We start from the raw sequence: 27657 nt of genomic DNA, 5'->3' as shown, positions 1-27657 counted from the left end.
GTGATTTTCATGTGCAAGTTTGGTACTAATTACTCTTGAATTTGACAAGTGTATATTATAATCTCTCTCGCCTGCATTCCAGGGAATACAAATCAAGGAAGGGACTTCAACCATTCCCAGTAATTTAGGTGCCTTATCATACTTATGTGTGCCGTGAAAGTTCTTTGTAGACTCTCCAGGTTAGCAATTTCGCCTGCCTTGAAGGGGGCCATTAGTGTACAGCAGTATTCCAGCCTAGAGAGAACAAGCAATTTGAAGAGAATCATCATGGGCTTGGCATCCCTAGTTTTAAAGGTTCTCATTAACCACACGATCATTTTCCTTGCAAATGTGATAGATGCATTGTTGTGGTCTTGGAAGGCGAGATCCTCTGACATTATCACTCCCAGGTCCTTCACATTACTTTTTCGCTCTATTGTATGGTTAGAATTTGTTGTATACCCTGATACAGTTTTAATTTCCTCAAGTTTTCCATATCTGAGAAGTTGAAATTTCTCTTCATTGAACTTCATATGATTCTGAGTGACCCATTTGAAGATTTGGTTGATGTCACTTTTAATTTCCTTCTTTTACATACCCTACCAAATTCCTCCACCAACTTCTATAACTTTTCAGAACCTCCCAAAAGGACAGTGTCCTTAGCAAAAAGCAACTGTGACAACTCCCACTTTGTGTTAGATGCTTTATCTTTTAATCCCACACCTCTTGCCAACACCCAAGCATTCACTTCTATTACAACCCCATGTATAAATATACGGTATAACCATGGTGACATCACACATTCCTGTCTAAGGCCTACTTTTACTGGGAAATGATCTCCCTCTCTCCTCCATACTCTAACCTGAGCCTCACTTTCTTCATAAAAACTCTTCACTGCTTTCAATAACCTAGCTCCTATTTAACCCTTTCAAGGTTTCCGACGTACTAGTACGTCTTACGCACCAGGGTTATTGACATACTAGTACGCATAAATTCTAGCACCTTCAAATCTAGCGAGAGAAAGCTGGTAGGCCTACATATGAAAGAATGGGTCCATGTGGTCAGTGTGCACAGTATAAAAAAAATCCTGCAGCACATAGTGCATAATGAGAAAAAAAAATCTTTGACCATGTTTTTGGTTTAAAACAGCGACTTTGCACTGTATTTTCGTATGGTATTTATGGTTGTATTCTAGTTTTCCTGGTCTCATTTTATAGAATGGAAGACATATTACAGAAACTGAGATTACTTTGATTGGTTTCACAATGAAAAGTACCTTGAAATTGAGCTCAAAGTAGCAGAAATATTCGATTTTTGCCAAAGTTCAAAAGTAAATAAATCGTGCCATGCGAGTCTAATATTCTTTCACAAGTGCGCTGATATAACTTATACCATTTCTACACTAATGCAGTAGTCTGCATAGCAGTAAATCTTCTACTTTTTGTGAGAATAAAAATTCAAAGTAAGAGGGGCCTGGGGACATGACTAATGAACAGAGAAAATGTTATTTTAGTGCCAGGAATGTCTGTCTTGTTTATTCTGAACCCTATTTTGAAACTGGCATCTTTTGATTTTTGTGTGAAATTGGCAAAATTGCTAAATTCTGACCACTTTATTGGATAGTGAAATCGGTAAATGGGTGGTTTCTTGTACTCATTCAATAGAAAAAATGGACTTCTAATGAAATAGTTATGATTTTTGTCGACTGGTACATTGGAATTGGCTGAAAATAGGGGTCAAAGTGGGTGAATTCGCCGATGCGTAAACATTCTCGAGACCACTAACTTCGCAAGAGCATAATTCCGTAAGTTTTCCATCAAATTTCATACTTTTGGTGTCATTATGATTGGGAAAAGATTCTCTATCATTTCACAAGAAAAAATAATTTTTTTTTTTTTTTAAATTTCTGACCCTGAGAACAAGTTTAGGAGAGGGCCTGCCGACCCTGAAAGGGTTAAAGTCACTTTCAGGAGTTAATGTCCCAGTGACAATAAAAATCACATTTACTTACCAAATTGTACCAAACAGAAATTCATCACTAAGATATAATCACTTTTTTAGAAACATGTAATTCTACTTCTAACCAGTTCGGTAAAATTTTACTGAAAAATTTCAACATTGCATGAACGGTGGTTAGTATTTAATGATAAGATAAATTATAATTATACAACAGTATTTTATATTTTTTTTTTTATTTTTATTTACAATTTGAGCATACATAAAGAGGTACAAAAAAATACAGATAAGAGCAGCATGCCAAAGCCACTTATACTATGCATAGCATTACGGGCTGGCTTAAAATTAACTAAGCAATGATGAAATCAGTGATAATACATTATTGTAAACAGATAACTATAAAGCACAAATGAGTATTACAAAGACAGGTCATATGGTTGCATGCATTGTTGTACATTCAGTCGTATGGAGTATTCTGTTAGGGAGTGTATTTAAAAAATAATAAAGTTAGATTGGGTTTTAGGTTTAACATTTATGTGATATAATTGTGAGAAACATTTAAGATGTACAATTTATAAGGTTCAGTTATTCAGTATTTATTTGGTTTTGGGTGAGTAAGTGATCTTTGAGAAGAGACTTGAATTTATAAACAGGTAGTGTTTCTTTTATATTTACAGGTAATGAATTCCAGATTTTAGGGCCTTTTATGTGCATTGAGTTTTTGCATAGTGTGAGATGGACACGAGGAACATCAAAGAGTGATCTGTGCCTTGTGTTATGGTCATGTGTTCTGTTGAGGTTGGCAAGGAGATGTTTGAGGGGAGGGTTAATATCAGAGTTAAGTGTTCTATGTATGTAATAGGTGCAGTAATAAGTATGGATGTTTTGTATGGTGAGTAGGTTTAGTGTATTGAATATTGGTGGAGTGTGCTGCCTGTAGTGAGAATTTGTTATCATTCTAACTGCAGCCTTTTGTTGGGTAATTAGTGGTCTGAGATGGTTAATTGTTGTTGAGCCCCATGCACAAATTCCATAGGTGAGATAGGGGTAAATAAGAGAGTGATATAGGGCCAGGAGGGCTGACTGTGGAACATAGTACCGTATCTTCGACAGTATGCCTACAGTCTTGGAAATTTTCTTAGAAATTTGTTGTATATGTGTATGAAATTTGAGTCTATTATCAAGGTGGATTCCTAAGAATTTTCCCTCTGTTAGCTTTGTGATAGGTGATCCGTTTATCATTATGTTAAGAGGGACATCTGTAGCTCTGTTACCAAACTGAATGAAGTAGGTTTTGTCAATGTTTAGTGTAAGTTTGTTAGTCCTCATCCAGGTAGATATTTTCTGTAATTCGGTATTTACAGTATTGGCTAGCGTGACTGGGCTCGGGTGAGAGAAGATGTATGTAGTGTCATCTGCAAATAGTGTGGGTTTGAGTAATTGCGAAGCATTTGGAAGGTCATTTATGTATAGGAGAAAGAGAAGAGGGCCAAGGACACTTCCCTGTGGGACACCAACTGTAATTGGTTGCGCAGAAGAGTTTGCCCCATTTGCGTACACATATTGGCTTCTGTTGCTGAGGTATGACTTGAGGTAGTTGAGGGAGTGCCCTCTTATACCATAGTGTGACAATTTTACGTGGAGCAAGTCATGGTCAACTGTATCAAAAGCTTTACGTAAGTCAATGAAGATCCCCAGTGGGACTTCTTTTTTCTCTATTACAGTGTATATATGTTCTAGCATGTGTATAATAGCATCATTAGTATTTTTATTAGGCCTGAATCCAAATTGGCAGGGGTTGAGTATGTTTTGGGAGATAAGGTAGGAGTAGATTCGTTTATGAATTAATTTTTCGAAGATTTTTGAGAGAGGGTGTAAGTTGGATATTGGCCTATAGTTATTCAACTCTGTTTGGTCTCCTCCTTTGTGGATCAGGGTGACCCTTGCTATTTTGAGTACTGTAGGGAAGGTGGAGGATTCAATGGATTTGTTAAAGAGTGTTGCAATGATTGGTGATAGCACTTGTGACACTTTTTTGTATATAAAGGGTGGTAAGGTATTTAAATCTCCTGCCTTGTTTTTTAGTGTGTTGATAATAAGGGAGACTTCGTATGGGTTAGTCGGAGCTAGGAACAGTGTGTTCGGGTAGTTGCCGGTGAGGTAGTCATTTGGTGGGGTATCTGAGCTTGGAGTTTTATTGGCAAGGTTTTGTCCTATAGTGGAGAAGAAATCATTGAGTCTGTTTGCTGTTTCTGTTGGTGGGAGTTGGGGTTCATCTGATTTTGCTAATTTTATTTCGCTATTTCGCGATATCTTTTTTGTTCCCAGAATTTCTGATAGGGTTTTCCAGGTCTTTTTTATATCACCTTGTAAGTTGGATAATCTGTTCTCATAATACAATTTTTTTGCCCTTCTTATCAGGCTGGTTAGGATTGACGAGTAATGTTTTGTTTGGTCTCTGGTTATGTGACCCATTCTGTACTGTTTTTCATATTGGTGTTTTGTATTTATGGATTTGAGAATGCTGGGTGTTAGCCAGGGACTGTTCAGTCTCTTAGCTGTCATCTGTTTAGTTTTTTTAGGGCAGTGCTTGTTATAGAGGTATTGGGTCTTTTTTAGAAAATTATTAATACATTCGTCAATATCTGTATAGATTTCTAGCTCAGTGTGCCAATCAATGTTTGCTACTGCTGTTGTGAAGTTATTAATGGCTGCCTCATTGTGAAGTCTGAAGGTGACTTTAGTAGTGTCTTGGGGTAGTTTACCAAGAGTTGTTATGAGGAAAGTAGGGTAGTGGTCTGTGGTATTATCTGTAATTATGCCTCATTTTAAAGGGGATATGGTGTTGGTCCAGATGTGGTCAAGTAGGGAAACACTATTCTCTGTAACTCTTGTAGGTTTTGTTACTGTTGGTAGTAGCATACAGTTACTCATTGTGTTTGTGAATTCAGTAACGTGTGGGTCCTGGTCTTGCAGGAGATTTATATTGAAGTCACCTGAGAGTAGTAAGTGATCTTTGTTCATGCATGCATCAGTTATCATACTTCCTAGGTTTTGACTAAATTGGCTAATGTTTGACTGTGGAACTCTGTAGATGTTTATCAATGTGAGAGGTTTTTGTAGGTATTTGGATTTGAATTTAGCTATTATATATTCCCCATGTTCATCCCTTGTGCAAGTATTAGTGATACATTCTAGTTGGTCTGAGTAGTATATGGCTGTGCCACCCCCTTGTTGGTCTGGCCTACAGTTGTGTATGGCTGTGTAACCAGGAATGGCATAGACATCTGTACTATCAGGCTTTAGCCGGGTTTCAGTTAGTGTAATAATGGACATATTGGCATGTAAGGAATTTAGTAATGCTATGAGGTCATCGTAATGCTTGCTTAAAGATCTGATATTGTAGTTAAAGATAGTTATGTTGTTGTTGGCACTGAGAAGTGCCTTTGATTGTTCTGCAGTGTAGTAATTACAGTAACTTTTTGATTCATTTAAGTCATTAAATAAGAGGTTGGTATCAGGATCAATGCTTGTAATCATAAGATTTGTAGTGAATCTATAGTTAGAATTAAGTATAAAACAAAGTAAATAGTCTTAAGCTAAAAAATAGCACCTGAATTATTTAACAAATGTAAAATAATGAGCTAAGGTAGTTTTTTTTTTTTTTAAGCTAAAATAATGGAGACTATATAAAAGGGACTAATACAAATAAAGTGATGATCAAATAATGGAGCTTGGGAATATGATAGTAGGTAGTACTATAAAGGTAATTTTTTAAAGTTAGAATTATAGTATAAAATTATAATATAAAAGGGACTAATATAGGTTGTGGTGAACAATAAAGTGGTAATCAAATAAATGAGCTTTGGAATATAATGGCAAAATTGTGAACTTATTCTACTTTAGCACCTGAGAATAGCACCTTGATTATTTTAACAATTGTGAATATATAAACTAGGGTAGTTATATAAAGCTAAAATAAAGGAGAAAATATATAAGGGACTAAAATTAAGTAATGGTAAACAAAGTTAAATGGACAGATGGTAGGAATTATAATATAAACTTATAAAAATACAATTTGAAATGGTACTTGCAATTGCACTAGAGTCTGGTATAGGTTGTTGACAAGATCAAGATTATAACTAGATTTAAATTGACAAAATAAAATTCACAATTAAAGTACCAAAAGAATAATAGTAAAAAAATAACAATGGTAATGTCTTGGTTGTAAGATGGTAGACAGATAGTAAATGTGGTATTAAAACAGGTAAAGGTAATTAGACAAGTAATGGTTATTAAATGTCAAAAATGTTAACAGTAAATTGAAATTTTAGTAAAAATGATAATTATTAATTTTAGTAAGTAATATCAATTGATAGTATTTAAAAAAATATGAGGTAGTAATATGGACAGAGAAAGTATCAATTCAGCTAATGTTTAAGCGAACAATAGTAAATAACAAAATCACATAAGGTGACTTATGCTTACTAGTAAAATCACAAAATGAGGTAGTTGATTATTTAATTACTAAGAGATTGCACAATGAAATTTGAACAATAATGGAGCAAAACATACACTACACTACGTAGGCTTTTAAGTTGGACATTGTTTAGTTATTCTCTGTAAGATTAGTATCCCTGAGAAATCGTGATAGATCATTCTCGTTCGTGATTGTGTACAGTTGACCTACATTTGTTTTCCTAACAAGAATTTTCCCATCCCGTGTGAAGCATTGGTGTATTGTGTCATTATTCTCCCGCTTAAGTTTTCTGACTCTATACAGGAGGTTCTGACGTTTTTTGGTAAGACACTCGTTTATGTATACCTCTTTCTTTACTTTAATAGATGCAATAATTAAGTCTTTTTTCCTGTCATGTGAGTGGAATCTAAGCATAACACTTTTTCTACCATGGGATCCTAGTAACCTGGCTTCTTTTATTTCAGACTCTGGTACAATAACACTTGTTTGGTCCTTTATGATCTGCAGAGTAATTTCTTTACTGTTTGTTTGGTTCATATCACTGGGAAAAAGTGGACTGTTAACTATTACTGCATGAAGTAGTAACCCTTTCAGGGTTGGCAGGCCCTCTCCTAAATTTGTTCTCAGGGTCAAAAATTTAAAAAAAAAAAAAAAAAATTTTTTCTTATGAAATGATAAGAGAATCTTTTCTTGATCATAATGACACCATAAGTATGAAATCTGATGGAAAACTTACAGAATTATGCTCTTGCGAAGCTAGCAGTCTCAACGATGTTTACGCATCGGCGATTTCGCCCGATTTGAGCCCTATTTTTGTCCAATTCCAATGTATCAATCGACAAAAATCATAACTATTTCACTAGAACTCCATTTTTTCTATCGAATGAATACAAGAAACCACCCATATACCAATTTCAGCTATCCAATAAAGTGGTCCAAAATTGGCAATTTTGCCAATTTCACACAAATTTCCAAATAGGGTCCAGAATTGTATCAGGGTGCAGAATAAACAAGACAGACATTCCTGGCACTAAAATAACATTTCCTCTCTTTATTAATCACATCCCAAGCCTCTGTTACATATCTTTCGCTTTCCACTTTGAAGTTTTATTCTCACAAAAAATATAAGATTTACTGTTATGCAGACTACTGCATTAGTGCTGAAATGGTGTAGAAATGGTATAAATAATATCAGCACACTTGTGAAAGAATATTAGACTCACCAGTTGTGTATTGGATACATGGCATGATTTGTTTGCTTATGAACTTTGGCAAAAATTGAACATTTCTGCTATTTTGAGCTCAATTTCAAGGTACTATTCATTGTGAAACCAATCGAAATCATCTCAATTTCTGTAATACATCTTCCATTCTATTAAATGAGACCAGGAAAACTAGAATACAACCATAAATAGCGTACAAAAATACACTGCAAAGTCACTGTTTTAAACCAAAAACACGGTTGGAGCTTTTTTTCTCATTATGCACAGTGTGCCGCAGGAATTTTTTTATACTGCGCACACTGACCACATAGACCCATTCTTTCATATGTAGGCCTACCAGCTTTCTCTCGCTACATTTGAAGGCACTAGAATTTATGCGTACTAGTACGGCACCAAACCTGGCGTGCAAGCCGTACTAGTACAGCACCAACCCTGAAATGGTTAATCTACCCTTAACTTACCTGTTTTCATGGACATTAAAACTGGCCCTTTTGTAGTGCCTGCAAACCATTCTTCAGCAGTTAGTGCTGGTGTTGGGGAAGCCGTGTCAGGAAACAAGTCTGGCTGAAACTGATCGCTCTGGAAAAAAAATCAAGCAAGATACAAGAAAATAATTCTGACTGACTTTTTTTTTTTTTTTTTTTTTTTTGTGTGTGTGTGTGTGTGTGTTTGTTTTAGGGAGGGGGGTTAAGTAATTCCTATTATAATTATCAACTGCTTATGACTACAACTTAGCATTGTTCTGTTTGTGAGCTCCTTTATAACGTCTGCCTTCACAGTGTTATTGCTCAACTCATTCCACTCAGGACTGCCAACTAAGAGCTTTCCACGTTAGATTTAGTTTCTCAAATTTATCTAACGTGCAGTTTTATGAAATTGTGAGGATGCACTTTTTAGCATTTTATGAGTTGATTCAGTGCAAAATCTAGTGCATTTCTGCAATATAATACTTTTCAAAACCAAGCTAAGTATATATGTAATAAACAAGAACCTAAATAAAAGTAGAGAGAAACAATAAAAACTAAGCTTAATAATGAAATTCACAAGGCAGCCTTCCGAAGTTCTGGTTAGACAGGTCTAAATCATGTACTGAATGTGACTCGCATGAGTGATAGTGTCCTGGGCTATGAGCCTGTAACAAACTGTGTAAAATATCCATCACACCAGTTCTGCTTTTGTTTCTACCCTCACTTGTGTATCCATTACCCTTACTATTATTGTTGAACTATTTGCTCTGACTATTCTTCATGAGCAAGAAATATACTCAGCATTTCAGAGTCCAGTGACTTGAGATACCAAAAATGGTTAATAAGGAAAGTAGGAGATGACACAAAATGTTTTTGTAAGTACAGTAAACTGTTATTCAGTATTACAGATTTACAGTGGACCCTTGACCAATGCCGACCCCTACCCCGCCTTCCTTCCACTACAGACTGATACACTCTTGAAGTCATTCTGTTTCGCTCCATTCTCTCTACATGTCCGAACCACCTCAACAACCCTTCCTCAGCCCTCTGGACAACAGTTTTGGTAATCCCGCACCTCCTCCTAACTTCCAAACTACGAATTCTCTGCATTATATTTACACCACACATTGCCCTCAGACATGACATCTCCACTGCCTCCAGCCTTCTCCTCGCTGCAACATTCATCACCCACGCTTCACACCCATATAAGAGCGTTGGTAAAACTATACTCTCATACATTCCCCTCTTTGCCTCCAAGGACAAAGTTCTTTGTCTCCACAGACTCCTAAGTGCACCACTCACTCTTTTTCCCTCATCAATTCTATGATTCACCTCATCTTTCATAGACCCATCCGCTGACACGTCCACTCCCAAATATCTGAATACGTTCACCTCCTCCATACTCTCTCCCTCCAATCTGATATTCAATCTTTCTGGCATCGTCTAACGATAAAATCACCCAACGATGCATTTCTGCGTAAAAATATTGGCTCAACCAATGGTGAAAAACTCAGGTTAAGAACACTCGTCCTGAACACGTGCGCCTTCCACCATCCAGCCTGAGCGCCTCAGCTACCCTGCCTTCAGCTAGTGTGCCATTGTTTACAAGCCAGGGAGGACGGTTTCACACATACATGCGATATATTTTGTATTATTCCATTGTTTTTAGTAACTGCTAAATAAGCCACCATGGGCCCAAAGAAAGCTTCTAGTGCCAACCCTGTGGTAAAAAGGGTGAGAAATACTATCGAAATACTATTGTACCATGGTCAGCTGTTGCTGTACCACCGTCAGCTGCTGCTGTACCACCGTCAGCAGCTGCTGTACCACGGTCAGCTGCTGCTGTACCACCGTCAGCTGCTGCTGTGCCACTGTCAGCTGCTGCTGTACCACCGTCAGCTGTACTACTCGAAGATGTGGAGAAAGTGTTGTTGGTGTGGCTTAACGAGAAACAATTACTGAGAAACAATTAACCCCAGAGGGTTAGCCACCCAGGATAACCCAAGAAAGTCAGTGCATCATCAAGGACTGTCTAACTTATTTCCATTGGGGTCCTTAACCTTTTCAGGGTCCAAAGCCCAAATCTGGAGTCACGCACCAGTGTCCAAGAATTTAAAAAAAAAAAAATTATTTTTTCTTATGAAATCGTAGAGAATCTTTTTGTGAAGGTAATAAAACAAAAAGTACGAAATTTGGTGGAAAATTGACGAAATTATGCTCTAGCTAATTTTGATGTGTCAGCGATATTTACGAATCGGCGATTTTGCCAACTTTGACTCCCATTTTAGGCCAATTACATTATTCCAATCAACCAAATTCTTAGCTATTTCACTAGTATTACTTCTATTCTATCGATTGAGCACAAGAAATCGCCAAGTCAACTGTTTCAACTACAAAATAAAGTGATCGGAAATTGTTAATTTGGCCAATTTAACACAAAGTTCAAAATATTCCAATTTCAAAATAGGGTCCAGAATGAACAATGTAGGCATTCCTGGCACTAAACTAACATTTCCTCTGTTCATTAGTTATGTTTTGAGGCTTTACAAATAAATTCCATTTTGATTTTTTATTCACATAATGAATTTTTATTCACACCAAAAAATAGAAGATTTACTGTTATGCAATACTGTAATAATTGTATAAATATCATCACCATATTTGTGAATGTATATTAGACCCACCAGCTGACGTGTATTAGACGTGTGAGGTCGCTTGTTTACTCTTGAATATCGGCAAAAATTTAACATTTCCGCTATTTTGAGCTCAGTTTCAAGCCATTTCCAATGCTAAAACCAATCAAAATCATCTCTATTTCTGTAATATGTCTTCCATTCTATCAAATGAGACCAAGAAATCGCAAATACAACTATAAAAAACATACGAAAAAACACTGCAAAGTTGCTGTTTTAATCGAAAAATCATGATTTCATTTTTTTTCTCTCATTATACACAGTGTGCTGCAGGATCTGTTTTATGTGGTGCACACATACCACATAGATGTATTCTCTCATATCTAGGCCCAAATGTACCACTCACAGTTTATCAGAGTGAGCTGAGCTCATGGCGTAGATCTACGGTTTGGACCCTGAACATAAAGCCGTAGATCTACGGGACGGACCCTGAAAGGGTTAATCTTGTCCCCCAGGATGCGACCCACACCAGTCGACTAACACCCAGGTGAACAGGAAAAAATGCCTGGAACTAATGCTCACACTGGTGAATTTAAGACCAGCAAACGTTGGTATGAGAGATTTAAGAATTGTAGTGGCATACACAGTGCAATAAGGCATGGCGAAGCTGAAAGATTCCAACCCCAACAAGTGTTCAATTGTGACGAAACAGGCCTGTTCTGGAAGAAAATGCCAAACAGGACCTACATTACTCAGGAGGAAAAGGCACTCCCAGGATACAAGCCTATGAAAGACAGGCTATTTCTCATGTTTTGTTGTAATGCTAGTGGGGATTGCAAAGTGAAGCCTTTACTCATGTATCACTCTGAAAATCCCAGAGTGTTCAAGAAAAACAGTGTCTCATCACTCATCAATACTCTTCAATAAAGCTAAGAGTCACTTTAGCATTTATTTATGTAGTTATTGTGTATGTCTCATTGTTTTCTTTGTAGGGAAATGTATATTTCATGAAAAAGATTTTTTTTAATACTTTTGGCTGTCTGGAATAGATTAATTGGATTTCTCTTATTTCTTATGGGGAAAATTAATTCAGCTAACAAAAAATTCAGCTAAGGACAAGCTCTCTGGAAAGGATTAATATCGTTGGTCGAGGGTCCACTGTATTTGCCACGTTTTGATTATTGCACTACTGAAAAACTGTGGCACAATTTTATACAATTCGTAAAATTAACTTTACACAGTTCCGTCTGCAGGCACAGAAAAAATTCCCCCAGCTCAAGTTGCTGCTTTGTTGTGGGTCAGTGGGGAAGACTTCCCCTGCCACCCCCCAACACTCCCGCCACCACCATCCCAGCCTTCATGAATACGTGCCCAGTTTCATTCTGGCCTAGGAGCTAGTTGTGTTTGTGATTTGTGTTTTGATCTTTTAATCTTGTATCTGCCAAGCAATCATGGTACCCAGTAGGCATACCAGTGTTGCTGAAAGTGGCAAATAAAAGGAATAAGCGTGTAAGTCTTAGAGTTAACGAAGAAAACAGAGATATTAGACAAGAGACATCCTATCACTTTGTGCAATTAAAAAGAATGAGGTAAATATATGAGTTTGTGTGATGACTGACTGATTTATTTGACTGACTGACTTACTTGACTAACGTACTTTACTGACTGACTTAGTGATCTGACTGACTGACTTACTGTCTTAACAGATTTACTGACTGATTGACTTAAAGTTAGACTTTTTCACTGTAGAGGACCCTGAAACGGTGTCTAGAGCAGCTGATGCCTTACCGTCAGTTGTATAATGTACTGTGGGATAAAATAGAACAGAAATCCATTACAGAATTTATTCACACTCCAGTACAGCCATCAGCTTCAGTACCAGAGCCTCTACCATCCACCTCAGCCCAGTAGGGCCACAGCATAACTCTCCACTCTCTTCACAATCATCCACAAACACCAGCACCCACACTTTAAGGTAAGAAATACAGTGGTCCCTCATTTTATCGTCGCTAATCCATTCCTGGAAGTGTGATGATTATCAAAAAAGAAGATTTTCAAATCAATTTTCCCCATAAGAAATAATGTAAATACAATTAATCCATTCCTGACACCCAGAAGTATTAAAACAAAATTTTTTTTTACGTGAAATATAGATGTAGTACATAAACAATACAATGGGACATGATGAATGAAATATTAACAGCATAACACTTACCTTTATTGGCGATTCTTCTTAGTGTATGGAAGACTGGAGGAGGAGAGATTGGATTAGTTACTGTTTGGAAGGGGAATCCCCTTCCATCAACACCTCAGGTACCAAGTCCTTTTCTAGGGTTACTTCTCTTCTCTGTTTCTTAATGCCACTAGGACCAGCTTGAGAGTCACTGGAGTCTTGTCTCACAAAAAAAAAGTGTCCAGAGAGCTCTGTTTCTGGTGCCTCTTTAAAACTTCCCTAAAATGGGCCAAGACTCTGTCACTGTACAAGTTGCCCAAATGGCTTGCAACATCCTTCTCAGGGTGATGTTTCTCCATAAATCTTTCCATCCTACCCCACATTTCACCATGCCTTATCACACAGTGTATGCCACTACACATCTTAAATCTCTCAAACCAACCTTTGCTGGCCTTAAATTCACAATTATCAAGCAATTTCTTTACCAGATCATCATGCAACTGCCTAGCCATTTCACAAATAATCGGCGTCATAAGACTATCTCCTGCTAATTGTTTCTCATTTATCCACACCAATAATAACTTCTCAACATCTTCAAGCACTGGTGATCTCATTTTTGTCAGCATATTTACCCCCTTTGCAACAACAGCTTCCTTGATTTCCTTTTTCTTGGCCACGATGGAAGATATGGTTGTATGGGATTTGTTATACATCCTGGCCAGTTCGGCCACACGTACACCACTTTCATATTGTTCAATGATGTTTTTCTTAAATTCAATCGTATTTCTCATCTTCTTTACCAAAGGCTTGGCACTAGCTTTCTTAGGAGCCATGGTAGCTTATTTAGCACTTGCAAGGACTAAAATGAATGGAATATTATGAAATATTTCATATGAACAAGTGAGGGTACCGTCGCTCACTGGTAAACAATGGCACACTGGCTGGGAAGGGAGGGCATGTTCCGGACGAAGGAAGATTAGCGAGTCAACCGACCATTTGCGAGCCAATGTTTGGACGAAAATAACGCGACAATTTCCGAAAAGGATGACTATCGAACTGGACGATTATTGAGGGACTACTGTACTAGTATTTCTGTTGCATTTGTAGTCTTAAGCAGTAAAAACAACATAATACAACATGACAATGAACTACAATTACATATTCACTTTTAGTTTTGTAAGATCAGGAGGTCTAAAGAAAAGTTGTTTGGCTTTTTTGGGGGGCTCCCAGGAACATAATTCTATTTTTCTCATAAGTTCTTCAGTTTATCTGACATGGATTTATCTAACATGGCGCATTTCAGGAACATAACTACCGTGTAATACAACGGTCTACTGTACTGCAAATTCCCAATTTACAGCTAAATTAAATGATATTGAAAGGCACAAAAATACTGCCAAGCACATGAAAACTGAAGAACCATTCAATACACAAAGACAAACAGTGCTTTAATTTGAAAAACTAAGCGATGATGCAAGAAGAACAGAGGGAAATATATGAATGTCATTGTTCATTGCTGAACGTTGTTCATTACAAGTACCTGATCATTCAAGTGAACTCTGCGAAGAATACAGTGGATCCCCGCATACCGTCGCCATCACATAACGTACAATCCGCATACCGCTCGCTTTTATCGCAAAAATTTTACCTCGCATACCGCTCAAAAACCCGCTCACCGCTCTTCGTCTGAGACGCGTCCAATGTGCGCCCTTAGCCAGCCTCACATGTGCCGCCGGTGGCATTATTTACCAGCCAGCCTCCGCGGTAACATCCAAGCATACAATCGGAACATTTCGTATTATTACAGTGTTTTTGGTGATTTTATCTGCAAAATAAGTGACCATGGGCCCCAAGAAAGCTTCTAGTGCCAACCCTACAGCAATAAGGGTGAGAATTACTATAGAGATGAAGAAAAAGATCATTGATAAGTATGAAAGTGGAGTGCGTGTCTCCGAGCTGGCCAGGTTGTATAATAAACCCCAATCAACCATCGCTACTATTGGTGGTACAGCTGCTGCTGCTGCTGTACCACCGTCAGCTGCTGCTGCTGCTCTGTCAGCTGCTGCTGCTGCTGCTGCTGCTCTGTCAGCTGCTGCTGCTGTTGTACCACCATCAGCTGCTGCTGCTGCTGCTGTAGTACCGTCTGCTGCTGCTGTAGTACCGTCTGCTGCTGCTGTAGTACCGTCTGCTGCTGCTGTAGCATCGTCTGCTGCTGCTGTAGCACTGTCAGCTGCTGCTGCTGCTGTACCACCATCTGCTGCTGCTGTAGTACCGTCTGCTGCTGCTGTAGCATCGTCTGCTGCTGCTGTAGCACTGTCAGCTGCTGCTGCTGCTGTACCACCGTCTGCTGCTGCTGTAGTACCGTCTGCTGCTGCTGTAGCATCGTCTGCTGCTGCTGTAGCACTGTCAGCTGCTGCTGCTGCTGTACCACCATCTGCTGCTGCTGTAGTACCGTCTGCTGCTGCTGTAGCATCGTCTGCTGCTGCTGTAGCACTGTCAGCTGCTGCTGCTGCTGTACCACCGTCTGCTGCTGCTGTAGTACCGTCTGCTGCTGCTGTAGCACTGTCAGCTGCTGCTGTAGCACCGTTGTTGGTGTGGCTTATTGAGAATACCAAGAAACAATTAACCCCAGAGGATTTGCCACCCAGGATAACCCAAAAAAGTGAGTGTCATCGAAGACTGTCTAACTTATTTCCATTGGGGTCCTTAATCTTGTCTCCCAGGATGCAACCCACACCAGTCGACTAACACCCAGGTGAACAGGGAAAAATGCCTGGAACTAGTGCTCATATTGGTGAATTTAAAGCCAGCAAAGGTTGGTTTGAGAGATTTAAGAATCGTAGTGGCATACACAGTGTGATAAGGCCTGTTCTGGAAGAAAATGCCAAACAGGACCTACAGTACTCAGGAGGAAAAGGCACTCCCAGGACACAGTGTCTCATCAGTCATTGCTGCATCTTCAATAAAGGTAAGTGTCATTTATTCTTCATTTAGTAGAGTAGTACATGCACAATATATATTGTGCATGTACTACTCTACTATTGTGCATGTATCCTTCTCTTTGTGTGTAGGAAAATGTATATTTCATGTGGTAAAAAAATTTTTTTCATACTTTTGGGTGTCTTGCACGGATTAATTTGATTTCCATTATTTCTTATGGGGAAAATTCATTCGCATACCGATCATTTCGCATAACAATGAGCCCTCTTGCACGGATTAAAGTCGCTATGCGGGGGTCCACTGTATATTGCCGACAGTTCTGGATGTAAGAACCTTAAGCCCAGGAGGACAAAATGTAGTGCAGTTGTTTACAATGTACTTGTACCATATTTTAATGATGACTTGAAATCTGATATTGTAAATAATAAATTCAGCTTATTAACCCTTTGATGGTTTCGGACGTACTAGTACGTCTTACGCGCAGGGTTTTTTGACGTACTAGTACGCACAAATTCTAGCACCGTCAAATCTCGCGGGAAAAGGCTGGTACGCCTACATGTAAGACAATGGGTCTGTGTGGTCGGTGTGCACGGTAGAAAAAAAATCTGGGACCCAGTGGTGCATTGTGGGAACGCCATCTTAGTAAACAATATCCACCATGCCTTGCGGTAAGAAGCTCCTCACTCCTCGGCGAATTGGGACACTTTTGTTCCCCAGTGACAGTTCTAATACAGATGGAAGTGCCAGTGAAGATGAGTTTCAAGGTTTTGGTGAGGTTTTGACCGAAACTAATGACCATAATATCAGTAATAGTGAGGAAAACCCAGACGACCCTCAGCCTTCCACCTCTGGTGCTGGACCGTCTTGTTCACGTTCAGTTGTACCAGAATCCAAGAGGAAACTTCTATTTTCCCAAATCCCAGACTCAGATGAGAGCATGGGTGATGATAGTGATAGTGAATATGAACTACAAGCTCTTCAAACTAGTTCCAGTAGTGATAGTGAAGTGCAATATTCCCCAGTGAAGCGTCAGTATATACGACGATATATGCGCTCTGGTAGTGTGCCATATGCTATTCCAAGGGGAAGGAGTGCATCTAGGAGTACATTCCGTGGCTGTACAACAGGAACAGAGAGTGAAAATGACGATGATACTGTTGCAATTGGGATGGAAAATGTGCGTGGTGGTAGTGGTGCCGGCGGTGAGGCACCAGCAGTGGGCTATGCTGCCACCCACGCCGCTGCCTCAGCTGATCTACAACAAAGGCCACCATCCCCCACCCACCCACCACACCAGCCTCCACAACCACAACCTCCACAACCACAACCACCTGTCATTGTCCAGTACTCACCAGCAGACCGCACCTGGGATTGGCAGGAAGCTGTCAATTTTGTTCCAAATGCCCACCAGTTTGATGACAGCCAAAGTGGAATACGGCCATCTTGTACACTTGGGAACAATGCCACTGAACTGCAATGTTTCGAGTTATTCTTTGACGAACCACTGGTGGAAAGTATTGTCATGGAAAGCAACACATACTACGAGTACACCATGGCAAACACATTATTATTTTTTTTTATTATCACACTGGCCGATTCCCACCAAGGCAGGGTGGCCCGAAAAAGAAAAACTTCACCATCATTCACTCCATCACTGTCTTGCCAGAAGGGTGCTTTACACTACAGTTTTTAAACTGCAATATTAACACCCCTCCTTCAGAGTGCAGGCACTGTACTTCCCATCTCCAGGACTCAAGTCCGGCCTGCCGGTTTCCCTGAATCCCTTCATAAATGTTACTTTGCTCACACTCCAACAGCACATCAAGTATTAAAAACCATTTGTCTCCATTCACTCCTATCAAACACGCTCACGCATGCCTGCTGGAAGTCCAAGCCCCTCGCACACAAAACCTCCTTTACCCCCTCCCTCCAACCTTTCCTAGGCCGACCCCTACCCCGCCTTCCTTCCACTACAGACTGATACACTCTTGAAGTCATTCTGTTTCGCTCCATTCTCTCTACATGTCCGAACCACCTCAACAACCCTTCCTCAGCCCTGTGGACAACAGTTTTGGTAATCCCGCACCTCCTCCTAACTTCCAAACTACGAATTCTCTGCATTATATTCACACCACACATTGCCCTCAGACATGACATCTCCACTGCCTCCAGCCTTCTCCTCGCTGCAACATTCATCACCCATGCTTCACACCCATATAAGAGCGTTGGTAAAACTATACTCTCATACATTCCCTTCTTTGCCTCCAAGGACAAAGTTCTTTGTCTCCACAGACTCCTAAGTGCACCACTCACTCTTTTTCCCTCATCAATTCTATGATTCACCTCATCTTTCATAAACCCATCTGCTGACACGTCCACTCCCAAATATCTGAATACGTTCACCTCCTCCATACTCTCTCCCTCCAATCTGATATTCAATCTTTCATCACCTAATCTTTTTGTTATCCTCATAACCTTACTCTTTTCTGTATTCACCTTTAATTTTCTTCTTTTGCACACCCTACCAAATTCATCCACCAATCTCTGCAACTTCTCTTCAGAATCTCCCAAGAGCACAGTGTCATCAGCAAAGAGCAGCTGTGACAACTCCCACTTTGTGTGTGATTCTTTATCTTTTAACTCCACGCCTCTTGCCAAGACCCTCGCATTTACTTCTCTTACAACCCCATCTATAAATATATTAAACAACCACGGTGACATCACACATCCTTGTCTAAGGCCTACTTTTACTGGGAAAAAATTTCCCTCTTTCCTACATACTCTAACTTGAGCCTCACTATCCTCGTAAAAACTCTTCACTGCTTTCAGTAACCTACCTCCTACACCATACACTTGCAACATCTGCCACATTGCCCCCCTATCCACCCTGTCATACGCCTTTTCCAAATCCATAAATGCCACAAAGACCTCTTTAGCCTTATCTAAATACTGTTCACTTATATGTTTCACTGTAAACACCTGGTCCACACACCCCCTACCTTTCCTAAAGCCTCCTTGTTCATCTGCTATCCTATTTTCCGTCTTACTCTTAATTCTTTCAATTATAACTCTACCATACACTTTACCAGGTATACTCAACAGACTTATCCCCCTATAATTTTTGCACTCTCTTTTATCCCCTTTGCCTTTATACAAAGGAACTATGCATGCTCTCTGCCAATCCCTAGGTACCTTACCCTCTTCCATACATTTATTAAATAATTGCACCAACCACTCCAAAACTATATCCCCACCTGCTTTTAACATTTCTATCTTTATCCCATCAATCCCAGCTGCCTTACCCCCTTTCATTTTACCTACTGCCTCACGAACTTCCCCCACACTCACAACTGGCTCTTCCTCACTCCTACAAGATGTTATTCCTCCTTGCCCTATACACGAAATCACAGCTTCCCTATCTTCATCAACATTTAACAATTCCTCAAAATTTTCCCTCCATCTTCCCAATACCTCTAACTCTCCATTTAATAACTCTCCTCTCCTATTTTTAACTGACAAATCCATTTGTTCTCTAGGCTTTCTTAACTTGTTAATCTCACTCCAAAACTTTTTCTTATTTTCAACAAAATTTGTTGATAACATCTCACCCACTCTCATTTGCTCTCTTTTTACATTGCTTCACCACTCTCTTAACCTCTCTCTTTTTCTCCATATACTCTTCCCTCCTTGCATCACTTCTACTTTGTAAAAACTTCTCATATGCTAACTTTTTCTCCCTTACTACCCTCTTTACATCATCATTCCACCAATCGCTCCTCTTCCCTCCTGCACCCACTTTCCTGTAACCACAAACTTCTGCTGAACACTCTAACACTACATTTTTAAACCTACCCCATACCTCTTTGACCCCATTGCCTATGCTCTCATTAGCCCATCTATCCTCCAATAGCTGTTTATATCTTACCCTAACTGCCTCCTCTTTTAGTTTATAAACCTTCACCTCTCTCTTCCCTGATGCTTCTATTCTCCTTGTATCCCATCTACCTTTTACTCTCAGTGTAGCTACAACTAGAAAGTGATCTGATATATCTGTGGCCCCTCTATAAACATTACTTTCACCAAAATCACGTCTACACCAGTGGAAGGAGGCAACTGTGGCTGAGATGTATCTTTTCTTTGCCACAATAATGCTTATGCCACATGTGTATAAGCACAAAGTGAAATCATACTGGTCAACAGACCGCCTGATTGCAAGCCCAGGTTTCAGTGATATAATGCCAGTGAATCGATTTGTGCTAATGTTACGTATGCTTCACTTCTCAGACAAAACCAGGCCTGACAGAACTGACAGGTTATATAAGATTAGGAATGTGTTTGTGTATCTGAAAGAGAAATTCAGTATACATTTTTATCCCTTCAGGAAGCTTGTAATTGACGAGTCTTTGATTCTGTTCAAAGGAAGACTCTCTTTCAAGCAGTACATACCAAGCAAGAGGAAACGCTTTGGTATAAAGTTGTTTGTGCTTTGTGATTGTTACAGTGGTCTGGTATTGGATATTATTGTGTACACTGGAAGTTATACATTGCAAAATACCAGGAAGTTATTGGGCATCTCAGGTGATGTGGTTAGAACAATGATAGAACCATACCTTGGTAAGGGGCATATATTATATACAGATAACTGGTACACAAGCCCCTCACTCAGTGATTTTTTGCGAGTGAACATGACAGATGTGTGTGGCACAGTGCATGCAAATTGGAAACATATGCCCAGGTTTGACGCTGGCACTCGTAGAGGTGAGGTGCAGGCGTTTGCTGCCAATGACATCATGGCATTTCGGTGGCATGACAAACGAGATGTCACACTGTTGTCATCAGTTCACCCTAATGAAATGGCAGACAGTGGCAGGCAGCATAGAGAGAGCAATGAACCCATTCTAAAACCTGCAGCTGTGATTGATTACACCTTCAACATGCGTTCAGTGGACAAATGTGACATGCAGATTGGGTTTGCTGATTGTGTTCGCAAGAGTTATAAGTGGTACATCAAACTGTTTTTCCATCTTCTGGACATTTCCATGCTCAAAGCTTATAATATGTATAAGATGAGGACCAGAAACAAACCACAGTATGGCGAATTCTGTTTGTCTGTCATCAGACAAATAGTATTCAAGTACCAAGGAACAGCACCTGCAGTTGACTGCCCACCAAATTATCAACAACTACCTGCTCGTCTGAAGCATGGTGATCACTTCCTGGTAAAACTGCCTGCTACTGCTTTCAAGAAAAAGGCTCAGAAGAGGTGTTATGTCTGTGCACATACAAAAAAACGCCCACAACAACGCAGAGACACTCGTTTTATGTGTGAGGAATGTAAAACACCACTGTGCATGACACCATGTTTCAAAGACTTCCACAGGCTGCAGAACTTCTAGAAACATTCCCTGTGACTGTATATGTGTATATAAAATATAGAAAAATAGTAATAAGCAACATTTCATATCGTTTGTTTGTGTAAATATTTTCTATAAACAAAATAATGACAACAGTGTTTACGCCCTTATTGTGTAGTATTGAAAAAGAAATAACTTACAAAATACTGATCATGTTGGCCTCAGAGGCCATAAAAGTTACTCAGAAAAAGAAAAATTGAAAAATAATTGAAAATAGTACATAAAAAGGTAAATAAAAAAATACCAGGTGACGGCAGTCGGAGATGTTACCAGATGTTGTTCAATTTTGGCAAACTTCACGCCTCCATATCTCGGTAAGTATTGACAGTAAAAATTTTTTTGTTTAGAATATAATATTTAGAAAAAAAAAAACTATTTTTTCATAAGATTTTTTTTTTTTTTTTTGGAATTTGGCCGACCCTGAGAACGAGTTTCAGAGAGGGCCTGTTGACCCTCAAAGGGTTAATTGACGAAAGATCTAGCTAAACTATTAGGTACAGTAGGGCCCCGCTTTACGGTGTTTCACTTTACAGCGTTCCGCTAATACGGTCATTCCAAATTATGACCAAAACTCGCTATATGGCTCCCCCCACCTGACTTTCTAATACGGTCACCGTGCCCCACCCTGTATGTTTACATTCTCTGTGAGCTCAATAAGCACTAAGTCTCTCCATTTTATCTGGAAACTCCAAAATTTCAAGTGTTTTTAAAAGTTATTTCATATTTATATATACTCTGATAATTATACTTATGTATACCTGTACCTAAATAAACTTACACACTGTGCTGGCATGCAGGTACACATTAAAATCAGTAAGAGTGTCTTGTCTCCAGACATCATATTAGTCATGATAATAATAATCATCGAGTCTCATTTAAATGTCGTATATTACGTTAATATACACATTTTCATTAATCCATCTATGATATTTTTTCAAATTTATATAATAAACACAATGCATAACATATAAATAAGATAAATACACCCCACAGTAGAATAAATAAACATAAATGTGAGATGTGGTAGCAGACGACTTGCACAAGTGACGCCATATTAGAAATGATAATAATCACTGAGTCTCATTAAATGTCGTATATTACGTTAATATACACATTTTCATTAATCCATCCATGATATTTTTTTCAAAATTATATAACAAACACGATACATAACATAAAAAGATGATAAATACGCCCCACAATAGAATAAATAAACATAAATATGAGATGTGGTAGCCAGATAACTTGTACAAGTGACGGCAAGAATTACATTTTCTCTAATCTAACATAAGAGAAAATGTGTTACTGGGGGTAACTGTAGAAAATTATTCCTTTCGTATGTATGTAAGTAAGTTTATTCAGGTATACACAAATACAGTTACATAGATTATCATACATAACAACACATGTGTAGAGAACCTGGAATAACCCAAAAAAGTCAGAGTGACTTATTTCCATTGCCTTCACTCAGAGCATCATTTCTTCTCAAAATGATGCTACATGAGAATGGGAGTGTTCTTCTTTATTTATTCTACCGTATCAATGTAGAGACAACCTGTACACAATGTAACTTGTACACAAACCAGACGTGTACACTTTGTCTGTTTACAAAACTTACCTTCCCTGGTTTGTTTACATAACTCTGTGCCTGTCCTCTCTCATGTACTCATTCTTTCTCTCTCTCATTTATTCGTTTTATCTCATTTACTTACTCCTGGCCCTACATTAAGACTACAAATATTTTAAGGTAAGTAATGAGTGGACTGTATATACATTTTATCACTCTGGGATGCTTAAATATCATAGAATAGTATGTGTGGGTGGGTTGGCCTGGTATGGTAGCCCGGCTGACTACCATACATACCACACTTGATTTTTTACAATAAATACTACTCATCTCACCCTATGACTTAAGAAATCGTAATGACACGATTGCAAATAAACCATACCCCCGACCGCGGGTTCAATCCCGGCCGGGGGTATGGTTCATCTCACCCTATATTTTAAGGTAAGTAATGAGTGAACTGTATATACATTTTATCGCTCTGGGATGCTTAAATATCATAGAATAGTATGTGTGGGTGGGGTGGCCTGGTATGGTAGCCTGGTTGACTACCATACATACCACACTTGATTTCTTAAAATAAATACTACTTGTCTCACCCTAGATTAAGACTATAAATATTTTAAGGTAAGTAATGAGTGCACTATGTGTGTATTGTACTTTTTTATTGTTTTTTGATGCCTGGTTCTATTGCTAACTTAATATATGTTAGTGTAAACTTGTTATCTAGTGTTTGTATGCATTTACAAGGAAAAAAAAAGGGTGTTCCACTTTACGGCGGTTTCCGCTTTACGGCAGTAGCCTGGAACCTAACCTGCCGTATAAGTGGGGCCCTACTGTATAGCTATTAGGTATATTTTAATGATGACTTGAAATCTTATATTGGAAATACTAAATTCAGCTTATTAATAGACGAAAGATCTAGCTAAACTATTAGGTATAGCTATTAGGTATTATTCTGAGAGAAAGAAACAAATTGTAGTTACTTATTTAGACCTAGCTGAACTATGCAACTGCTATGCTGAGGCAATATACAAGGCTTTAAAGGAATACTTGAAAAGTAATGGATCTGAGTTACAAAAACTTACCGCTCTAGGCACTGATAATGCTTCTGTTATGTAGTGTCAACAATACTACAATAACTTATTTCTCTAGGCACTGATAATGTTTCTGTTATGCCCGGTGTCAACAATATTACAATAACTAATTTTTCTAGGCACTGATAATGCTTTTGTTATGACCAGTGTGAACAATAGAGTGTATGCAAAATTAAAATCTGAAATTCCTCATCCGATATTAGTTAGACATGTGTGTCATTCCCTTCAATTTGCTGTATCTCATGCTGCAACCCCGTATCTACCTAGAAACTTGGACTTCATGATTCGAGAAACATATAACTGGTTCTCGTATTCATCAGTTTGCCAAGCCAAGTACAAGGAGATTTTTGCTTTAACCCTTTCAGGGTCCAAGGCCAAAATCTGAAGTCACGCACCAGTGTCCAAGAAATTTTGAAAAAAAAAAAATTATTTTTTCTTACAGAATTAAAGAGCATATTTTTGTGAAGGTAATAAAACAAAAAAAATTAGAATCTGATCAGTACTTACCGAGATACAGTGCCAAGAAGTTTGTAGAAAATGATGTGGTGGCGGCAACATCGACGAATTCCACATACGCGTATTATATTATTTTGTTGTTTTAGTTGTTTTTTCTTTTCTTTTCCAATTTTTTTCTATTCCTACTAACATTTGGGGCCTGAGAGACCAATACTGTATATAATTTATATATATAAACTCACTGTATTGAACACAATAACCGCACTAAAGTTATTATCATATTATTGTTTACCACTGTTGTTTATTACAATAAACATGCACAAATATTGTATAATACTAATGTTCTATCATATATTTACATATTTACAATCACTGGACATGGTTTTAGAACTGCTGGAGCTTGTGGAACTCCTTGAAACAAGGCACCATGCACAGAGGCACCTTACATTCCTCACACACATAAACCGAGTGTCTTTGCGTCTTTGTTGCCGTCGTTTTGTTTGTGCACAGACAATGCATCTCTTCTGAGCAAATTTCTTTTGAGTTGAAGGAAGCTGTATTATGAAATGATCACCTTCTCTTCTCAAACGCTTGGGTATATTGTGATGAATTCGAGGACCATGTTGTATTGCAGGTGTTGTTACCTGGTACTTCATTATGAGTTGTCTGACAACAGACAAACAAAATTCACCATACGGTGGTCTGTTACCAGTCTTTATTTGGTACATATTATATGCATTCAGCATTGAAATGTCCATGAGATGGAAGAAAAGTTTCATGTACCACTTGTAACTCTTACGAACACAGTCAACAAAACCAATCTGCATGTCACACTTGTCAACCAAGCGCATGTTTTGTGTATAATCAATCACTGTCACTGGTTTTCGAATAGGTTCATTAGTCACTCGATCAACTTTGCCACTGTCTTGCATTTCATTACGGTGAATGGTTGTCAACAATGTGACATCTCGTTTGTCATGCCACCGTAATGCCATGATGTCATTGGCAGTAAACACCTGCACGTCATCACCACGAACACCTGCGTTGAGCCTGGGCATATGTTTACGATTAGAACGCACTGTGCCACATACATCTGTCTTGTTCACTCGCATGAAATCACTGAGTAATGGGCTTGTGTACCAGTTATCGGTATATAATGTATGGCCCTTACCAAGATAAGGTGCCATCATGTTTCTCACTACGTCACCTGATATACCCAATAACATCTTGGTATCTTTCAATGTTTTACTACCCGTGTATACAACAATATCCAACACCAGGCCACTGTCACAATCACAGAGTACAAACAATTTTATACCAAAGCGGTTCCTCTTGCTCGGTATATACTGCTTGAATGACAGTCTACCTTTGAACAAAATCAAAGACTCGTCAATTACAAGATTCTTGAATGGATAAAAGTATATCCTGAACTTTTGTTTGAGATACATGAAAACATTTCTAATCTTGTATAACCTGTCACTTCTGTCAGGCCTGGTTTTGTCAGAGAAGTGCAACATACGTAACAGTAAGATAAACCTGTTCACTGGTATTATTTCACTGAAGGATGGGGTACAAATTAGCCGATCTGTGGACCAGTATGCTTTTATATTATGCTTATAGACGTGAGGCATAAGCATTATTGTTGCAAAAAGCAAATACATTTCTGCAACAGTCGTCTCTTTCCACCTGTGTAGTCTTGACTGTGGTGATAAGATCGTATTTGCCATGGTGTACTGAAAATACTTGTTACTTTCCCTGACAATAGTTTCCATCAATGGCTGGTCAAAGAATAATTCAAAGAATTCCAGTTCATTGGCCGTGGTTCCAAGGGGACAGGTAGGTAGAATTCCACTTTGTGAGTCATCAAAGTGGTGAGGGCTGGGAACAAAATTGGGATTTTGCTGCCAATCCCAGATACGGTTTGCTGGTGGATACTGGACATCATAGGCTGGTTGTACGGGTGGTTGTGGCGGGCTGGTGGGTGACGCTCCGCTTTGTCCTTGAACTGACGAGTCAGCAGCGTGGGTTCCCGCGTGGCACAGCGAGTCACGCATGGCGGTGCCACTACCACCACCAGCCCCACTAACACCATCCACTGATGTCTGTGGCCCATCCATGCCAAGTGTAGCCACATCATCCTCACTATCACTACCTAAAACGGGTGTAGGGCCACGGGATGTACTCCGGGATGTACTACGGGATGTACTCCGTCCCCTGGGCACAGCATAGGGTACACTACCCGAGCGCATGCGGCGGCGAACATACCGACGCTTCACTGGTGAATATGTTTCCTCACTATCACTACTCGAACGATCGTCGAGCGCAATAAAATCACAATCCACGTCAGAATCATCGTCATTACTGAAGTCAGAGGCCAGGCCACGGGAAAATATTAGTTTTCTCTTACGTTTAGGAACACCCGACCGTGAGTCACGAGTGCCCACACCAGAGGTAGAAGGTCGAGGATCATCGGGGTTTTCTGCACTATTATCGATATCCTGGTCATTATTTTCGGTCACTAACTTATCAAAGCCGTAGAATTCGTCTTCATTTCCACTTCCATCAGTGTCAGAACTATCAGACAGGAAGAGGAGAGTCCCAATTTTCCGGGGAGTGAGAGCTGACTTGCGACGAGACATGGTGAACAAGGGTGACTGAGCCGGCGTTCCCACAATGCTATGCAGGCGCCTAGATTTTTTGTTTACAGCGCACACCCACGGCGCAGACCCGTTCTCTCATATGTAGGCCTATGAGCGCTTTCGCGCTAAATTTGACGGCGCTAGAATTTTGGCGTAGATCTACGGTTTGGACACTCACCGACCAGCCGTAGATCTACGGGACGGACCCTGAAAGGGTTAATATAGACATTTTGCTTAATCCATCTAAATACACCCCACAGCAGAATAAATTAACATAAATATGAGATGTGGTAGCCAGGCGACTTGTAAGACTTGTGGTAGCCAGGCAACTTGTAGGACTTGTGGTAGCCATGCAACTTGTAGTCCAACATCAGAGAAAATGTGTCACTACAATATTACTGGGGGTAACTAGATAATTATTCCTTTCGTATGCCTTCACTCAGGGTCACATTTCTTTTAAAAATGGTGTTACATGAGAATGGGAGTGTTTCTCTTTATTTGTTCTACTGTATCAACATGGAGACAACTTGTACACAATGTAAAGTGACGAAACCAGACGCATTCATCTCGTTTGTTTACATTATGTGTGGGTGGGGTGGTGAGGGCTGCCCTTCATGGCTACCCATATTTCCCAAC

At 39.2% G+C, this 27657-nt stretch overlaps 1 protein-coding gene across 7 annotated transcripts in view; it reads right to left on the bottom strand.

Annotated features, from left to right (window-relative positions):
• Positions 1–27657, bottom strand: part of LOC128684148 (coronin-1A) — a 214757-nt gene that overhangs the window by 116539 nt on the left and 70561 nt on the right. For all 7 annotated transcript variants that reach the window (XM_070095434.1, XM_070095425.1, XM_070095429.1 and 4 more), the window contains one exon: positions 8100–8217. In XM_070095434.1, coding sequence (XP_069951535.1) covers positions 8100–8217 — 118 coding nt within the window. The remainder of the gene's footprint in view (positions 1–8099; positions 8218–27657) is intronic.

The sequence above is a fragment of the Cherax quadricarinatus genome, chromosome 4 (genome assembly GCF_038502225.1).
Source record: "Cherax quadricarinatus isolate ZL_2023a chromosome 4, ASM3850222v1, whole genome shotgun sequence".
NCBI lineage: Eukaryota > Metazoa > Arthropoda > Malacostraca > Decapoda > Parastacidae > Cherax > Cherax quadricarinatus.
This window is presented reverse-complemented; position numbering and strand designations above follow the sequence as displayed.